The sequence below is a fragment of the Grammomys surdaster genome, unplaced genomic scaffold, assembly GCF_004785775.1.
Source record: "Grammomys surdaster isolate TR1022 unplaced genomic scaffold, NIH_TR_1.0 169, whole genome shotgun sequence".
NCBI lineage: Eukaryota > Metazoa > Chordata > Mammalia > Rodentia > Muridae > Grammomys > Grammomys surdaster.
This window is the reverse complement of record NW_021604617.1, coordinates 6,019,472-6,026,921: the sequence shown is the minus strand read 5'-3', so window position 1 is coordinate 6,026,921 and position 7,450 is coordinate 6,019,472. Positions and strand designations below refer to the sequence as shown.

Genomic DNA, 7,450 nt, shown 5'->3' with positions numbered 1-7,450 from the left:
ACATATACATATACATATACATATACATATACATATACATATACATATACATATACATATATATATATATATATATATATATATATGATAGTGATATCCCTATCTTTAACTTCCTGAGGTAATCCAACTGCTGGTCCAACTGCAGGATCATAGTACTAAACACCCTATTAATTACATGGTCATAATATGAACTTGGTAAAAGAAGCATTGGTAGTCGTATCCACCTTTGCTAGTCCTTGAAAATTGGAGTTACCAAAACTAACCAACCAATTAGTCAGCTAAGCAAATGTCAGTTCTCCCCCATCCCTGCCACACCTTCCCCTTTCCAGTGACAGAGTCCAATAATGTGTGTACATCTGTGTGCATGTGTGTACACATGTGCGTGCATATGTGTTTTCGTGTGTATACACATGTGCGCCTGTGTGTGCATGTGTGTTCATGTGTGTACACACATGTGTACATGTGTGTGTATACATCCATGCACACATTCACAGAGGCCCAACAAGGACATAGGTTGTGCTGTCCTATCGTTTTTCTGCTCTATGCCGTTGAGATAGTTTCCCATTACCCGACATGGACCGGTGGCCAGGAAGCCCCAGCAACTACTAAGTTCTGGCGTAGCAGCCATCAGTGGCCACGACATGAGTTCTGAGTGTGTCATGAGATTGGAACTCAGGTCCTCATGTTGGTGCAGTAAGCACTCTTACACACACACACACACACACACACACACACATATAAACAGAGAGAGAGAGAGCGAGAGAGAGAGAGAGAGAGAGAGAGAGAGAGAGAGCTTTTTGTGGGGACATAGTCACTCACTGGGTTGGAGTTCATTAAACAGCTGCCTGTCCACCAAACTCCAGGGACCCACCTCCCCAGCACTAAAGCTACAGACACACACCACCACTTCTAACTGTTTATCCTCCTGGGGTTCTGGGGATCACTCACACATGTTCTTGTGCAAAGGCAGATAGCTTCATGACTGAGCCCTCTTCTCAGCCCTAACAAATTTTGATATATGCTATTGGAATATTATATGCCTTTGAAAATGACGAAGAGGTGCATACATCAGTGTAAAGAGCTCAAATCCTGTGGTGAGAGAGAAGAAAACCCAAGGTGCAATTACACGCAGTAATAGGACATTCCCATAGTTTAAGCTACATTAAAGGAGAGTATACATTATATAAGGGTATGTGCATACAGAATGAATGTATCACAGTGTACAGCGAGGGTTTTGATAACTCCTAACTGAGTTACAGATACTCCAGAAAGGATAGGAGAACAGAGAGAGGTCAGAAGTTGCATCTATAACGTTTTGTTTGTCTTTAAAAAAAAATTAGTTCTAGAGTTATTTGGACAAAGTGTTAAGGTTGGAGTCACCAGTGCCTTTTAGATTGTCCTCTATCCAGTTTTGTACCCTGACATAGTTAATGATTTTAGTTAACTAATTGCCCGTGTGTGCACACTTAGTGCACACATAGCATTCAGAGGACAAGTTGTGGGAGTCACTTCCCTTCTTCCACTATATGGGTCCCAGGGATTGAACTCACATTGGACCCTAACCAATGAGCCATCTTGTACACCCAGTGGCTCATAACTCCCAAAGCTGCATGCTTGCTGCCACAGAGGTCACAGTGTCCAGAAGTGGACATGTGCTCACACACTTTTCCCTTCACAGATGATCGTCCGCTTGCAAAAGGAGATTGCAGACCTGAAGGCAGAGCTGGCCATGGCCACGGGGGAGCAGAGGACGGAGGCCCTCACAGAAGCAGAGATCCTTCAGTAAGCACAGACTGCCTTCTCCTTTCTCCACTCTTGCCTAACTTAACTGTGTTGAGCTCTGTATTGAGTGTCCACCCCAGAGCACGACTTGGTGTCCTGGGAAGGTCAGAAACTGTACCTAGGTGCCAGTGAAGAGAGATGACTCTCCATGGGAAGAGAGGCAAGGCTGGCAGCACCTCTGTGGCCTGGGCCTTGAGGAAGTAAAGCCAGAACCCAGTGCAGCTGGGAGTGCCCGCCTCAGGCCAACTGCCGAGATTGGGCTGCAGGCTGGTCACGTCATTTCTCATTACATCACATGCTCTCCGCTGTGGGTCTAGATCTGAAAGGGGTTTGAGAAACGTCCCTTGTCTTAAGCCATACCATGCTTCAGATATCAGCATCTGCCGTCTCTTCTTTTATACATGGGCCATTTATTACAGTTCAAAAACTCATGTTGGCATACAAGCCAGCTATCAGGGCTTTGTAGGAGCCTAGTGTTTCCACACCAATGAGATATACAGCCATGTGGTACATTGTTATTCGCTTTCTATGACCGCAAGTTAGACAGATGGGTTCTGCTTCTGTGCAGTTTATTAAGGGTTTCTGTGCTGCAGGTGGACAAGGCTTAGCAGGCAGTGGCAGACTCCATTTTCAAATAGTAGAGCTGGGCTGGGGATGTGACTAAGTCAGTAGAAAGCTTGTGTAACGTGCGTGAAGCCCCGGGTTCCTTCCCCTCGGTGCAGACTGAGCATGTGGAAGCAGGAGGATCTGTAGTGCATGACCATCCTTGGCTACATAGTGAATTCACAGCCAGCCTGGGGATGCATGAGACCATGACTTTATTTTATTTTACTTTAATTAAAAATCAATTTTATCACTATATTCTGATCACAGTTTCTTCTCTTCTCATCTCTTACAAGACCCTCCCAACCTCCACAGCCACCCAAATCTGCCCCCTTTCTCTTCCTCTCTCGTTAGAGAACAGGCTTCTATTCTGGTTTGTTTTATTTCATTACTGTTTTAGAGACGATGTCTTTAAACAAACAAGCAAACAAAAAGGAGTTCATAAGCTATTTGTAAAGACATAGTGCCATGTCATCCAACTCCATCTCAAAAGAAAAACAGTGAATAAAGAAAAAAGGTTCTCTTTATGCTCCTATGTATTGAGGCTGGCACGATGACTCAGCAGTTATGGATGCTTGCTCCCCAGTTTTATGACCCGAGTTTAATCCTGAATTCACAGAGTAGAAGAGAAAATGACTCTTGCAAGTTGTTCTTTGACTTCTACCTTCTCACTGTCAGACACACACACACACACACACTCATACGCACATGTGCATGCACATACATACACAGTGTTAAAAAAATAAAGCATTGGTTACCTGTCTGTGTGGTCTAGCTAATGCATGAATAGTCTCCATCAAGGTTCCTGCTGTAATCAAAGCTTCTCCTCTGGGACCATGCTTCCTAAGTCCAGAGCAGAAAGTTTAACAGCAACAGACTCCACATCCTCCCTTACAGCACTAGTGTAGAGCATGTGTGAAGTGAAAGTTAAACACATTGTTTAATAATCATTACGTTATTAATAATTTACATATTACAGTTATTAAGAGTTTCATGTCAGGGATGGAGAGTTGGCTCAGCAGTTGAAAGGTTCCTAGGTTGGTTCCCAGCACCCACATGTCAGCTCACAACCATCTGTGACTCCAGGGGATCTGATGCCCTCTTCTGACCTTTAAGAGCACTGCATACATGAGGTGCACATACATGCACAGAGAGAAAAACACACAAATATATAAAGCAAAAAGAAACAAATAAAAATGATAATGTTACTTGTTTGAAATGACTCAATATGCCCTTGATCCTGAGGAGGCTCAGCTGAGGGTCATGTCACTGTGGTGCTCCTTCTCCTCTAAGAAAGGATAGTATTCTCTTGCAGAGTGTCACTGGCATTTTGGCCAGCCAGGAAAACAAAACACCAGTAGGCTTTGCAACAGAAGGGGTTTAACATGGGAAAGAGAGTGTGAAAAGGAGGGTACCACCGAGATCCTAACCATAAGTGTGGCATCCTAGAGGCCAGTAATGGTTGAAGCCGCGGGGACAATGTGACAATGTGGTTTAGTGGAACTTTCTTTATTGTAATAATGCCTGAAAGACAGTGTTGGGGAGGAAAGTTTTATTTTCAGATCATGACTTCAAAAGGTTTGTGTTTCTGGGCCTGGGGTAGGGCAAAGCATCACTGTGGAAGACCACTTCAGAGCTTAGCTGCTTACCTCATGCTGGTGGCTACAAGCAACGGGGTGGGCCCAGGGGCCAGGGCAAGGCATAGTCCCCAAGGACCTTCCTCCATGACCCACATTCTTCTAGCTATGCCCTACTTCCTAAAGTCTCCAGCATTTCCCAAAATAGCACTGTAAGCTAGAGACTAAGCTTTGGACAAAAGAGCCTGTGGCGGTACTATATTCAAAACACAGCAGTGATGTCACCAAGAACCAAAATCTAAAGCTGCTCTGTGGTTTCTAGAACCTGAGGAGCAGTGCCCTCTGCAAGGTGCCCTGCGCTAAAGAACCATGGGTGCTGTTGGAAATGCCACACAGCAGACAGCCCTGCCTTCCTGTCTTCCAGGTTCCTGTCTCCCATCAGTACCCAAATTGGTTGAACTTAGCCAGAAGCCAGTTGTTAGGCCAGTCAGGAAATATGGTTGCCTCTGATTCAGGCTCTGGTAGGAGAAGAGTAGGAATCAGGTCTTAGGGCAACTTATGAAATAAACACCGGTGCTCTCTTGAATTACTGTGCCATGGGTGTAGCTTAGGAGGCTCAGGTAAAAGATGAGCTTTTCCCTGTGATGGTTTTGATATGTCAGACTCAGTATACCTATGCTGCTCCAAATCTGGAGAATTACAGAACCATTGTAAAGAAGCATATAAATCTCTAGTCATACCTAAAATGAAGCGGAGGTGCCAAAGGGCTAGCAGCTTGAAGAATCCCCAAGACAGTGCAAAGTTGGGGCCTGGATGGGCAAGCGAGGGGATTGGTGAGATGCAGGGAAGCCTGGTGAGGACTCCAGCTGCCTGAGTGCTGTAGTGCTAGCATAGGAGTGAGCCTGGAGTAGCCAGCAGCATTCGGGATTCTGAGATGGAACTATACGTCAAGGGGCTTTCTTTGAAGCCCAAGGACATAAGTTAATCCCCTGAGATGCTATAAAGGTAGGAGAGAACCAGTTCCACAAAGTTGTCATCTGACCTCTACGTGCAGGCCATGATACACACATGTGCCATGATACACACATGATATACGCATGTGCACATGCACACACACATGCACAAGCATACACAGGCACATGTACACATGTTCATACACATGCATATGTGCACACATACATACACATACATGAGCACACATACACACACTCAAACACATACATACACACACATGCACACACACACACATACATGTGGGCATTATACAAACACACAGTAATAAATAATAATAATAATAATAATAATAATAATAATAATAATAACAATATAAGAATAATCATAGTAGTAATGAATTAAAATAAGTATTTTAAAGGCACGGGTTCCCACAGGCTATGACACACAGTCATGGTGTAGAAAACATTTAGAAAACGTTAAAAACATAGAAAAGGATCTAGAAGTTGCCAGGAGAATCAAAAGCCAAGGGTCTGATTTGGAACCAATTTTCATTAGCAACTCTGTAAATAAGAACTAGTAGTGATTTTTAAAAAAGAAAAAAGCACCTTCAATGTATTTTCTAGATCTAGCGAAATTAGTAGTAAGAGTAAAGATGAAACAAAGCCATTTCACAGATGTGAATGCGGCTCCTTCTCTCCAGAGCGACCGTGGTCTGAACCTCAGCGAGAGGAACAGTGCAGTAAAGGGTTAAAGCAGCAAGGGCGAGCAGGTGTGTTTACGGTGTGCCTGTGGCACCCAGCATCGTATAATGTCTGTATCAGGCCATTTAGTACCTCTCTATTTCTCCCAAATATGAATCTGCCAGCTTAAAAATCACCAAAGGGCTGGAACAATGGCTCGGTCAAGAGTTATTCTATTCTACTTAGGCAAGTCAGGGAGTTTGGATCATAGCACCCACACCTGGGCAGCTCACAAACGGCTGTCCTTCCAGCTCCAAGGTATCTGATGCCCTCTGCTGGCCTCTATGGGGCTTGTACATAAACATGTACACAGACAGACAGACAGACAGACACACACACACACACACACACACACACATGCACCCCACATAAAAAAATTTAAAAGCCTGAAACTCATAATCAAATGTTCGTTGCCAGAAGTTTGGAGGAGAGATTGAAGAGAAATGAAATTTTGACACTAAATTAAAATACTGAAGGACCTTTAGATCTTAGGTTGGTTTCTGCCAAACCACCAATGTCAGATATGCAAATGTCAATCCAGACAGACCCAGCAGAGAGGGTCCACAGGACTGGCAGTCTTTTCTGTGTGTAACTAGTTCTTTCATTCACGTAACATTTGTTATTTATTTTGGGATTACAAAAGTGCCACCATGGGCCCCGAAAGCAAGGCAAAGATAAACAAAGCCCAGAGCTTGCTCTCAAGGGACACGCAACTCAGCAGTGGTGACAGACATGGGCCCAAGGAACGATGACACAGTATTTAGGTCCCATGAGAAAACATAAACAGGACACAGCAAGATAGCAATGGTTGCTCGTGAGCTCAGAAGTCTTACGGAACTAGGTCAAGGGCTACTGAGTATAAACTTGGGCAGTTCCCAGGGGATGGTCGCCGTGCATCAAGCAGTGTGTCTCCTTGGTGCTCTCAGAGCAGAGGCTGGGGACACCATGGCCGCAGCTCCTATCCGCCAGCCCCCATCTACCTTCTAAGCAAAGCCCCAGAATCATCCACTATAGTGGGTACTCATCCATACCAACAGTAAGAATGATTCTGATAGAGTCTTCGTTCTTGTCGTTTTGTGGCATTGTGTTTCTCATAGTTACCCAGAGTGAATACTGCACAGCTTAAACTTCAACCAATTAAGAGTCCTTCCTTGCCTTAAACGTTGATGCATGAGTTATAATGTGCCTGGATTACAGCCCTAATATTCAGCACCATCAGCCTGGCTCTTCTGTCTTTCCAGCCCCTGGATACTTACTCAAAAATGGAAATATGCTTTGGTTCCCTGCCATCACCCACACCCCCTAGATGGAGGTGGGGTCATGGTGCAGGAGACAAGAAAAGTCCCGCGGCTTATCAGGAATACCCTAGCTCTTGTCCAGTCTGCTTCTCTGTCCTTCGACTCATCAGGAGCATAGTGACTGGTATGACTTCCTCTCAGAAGTCTCTGAAAGATGTCTGCAGATCTTGCCCAGATCCGGTCATCTCTGTAGTGTCACTGGGCACATAGGGGAGCTTTGCTCACATCCAGCCTGGGGACGTTTTTGAACCGTTGCCCAGCATTTCCTTGGTTAATGTAAATATTTGTTGCATTGACTCAGATGCTTGGATTGAAGAGGATTTTTAAGCATTGGCCTCCAGTTATTGTGATATTTTTAGTTTACATCAATTTTTTTTTTTTGGTCCCTGCTAAATTTGAAAAGAGACAGCTGGATGAAGGCTGTATTGCCAAGTCACTGTTTGGACAGAGCTTCTTGAGTGAAGCTTTGACTGTGATGCAGCCGCTGGACACGTAT

The 7,450-nt window shown here is 44.5% G+C and overlaps 1 protein-coding gene across 1 annotated transcript in view; it reads left to right on the top strand.

Moving 5' to 3' along the window:
- Kif6 (kinesin family member 6) overlaps positions 1–7,450 on the top strand; it is a 303,671-nt gene that overhangs the window by 111,225 nt on the left and 184,996 nt on the right. The window contains exon 10 of the mRNA XM_028766687.1: positions 1,679–1,782. Within this exon, the coding sequence (XP_028622520.1) occupies positions 1,679–1,782 (104 nt within the window). The remainder of the gene's footprint in view (positions 1–1,678; positions 1,783–7,450) is intronic.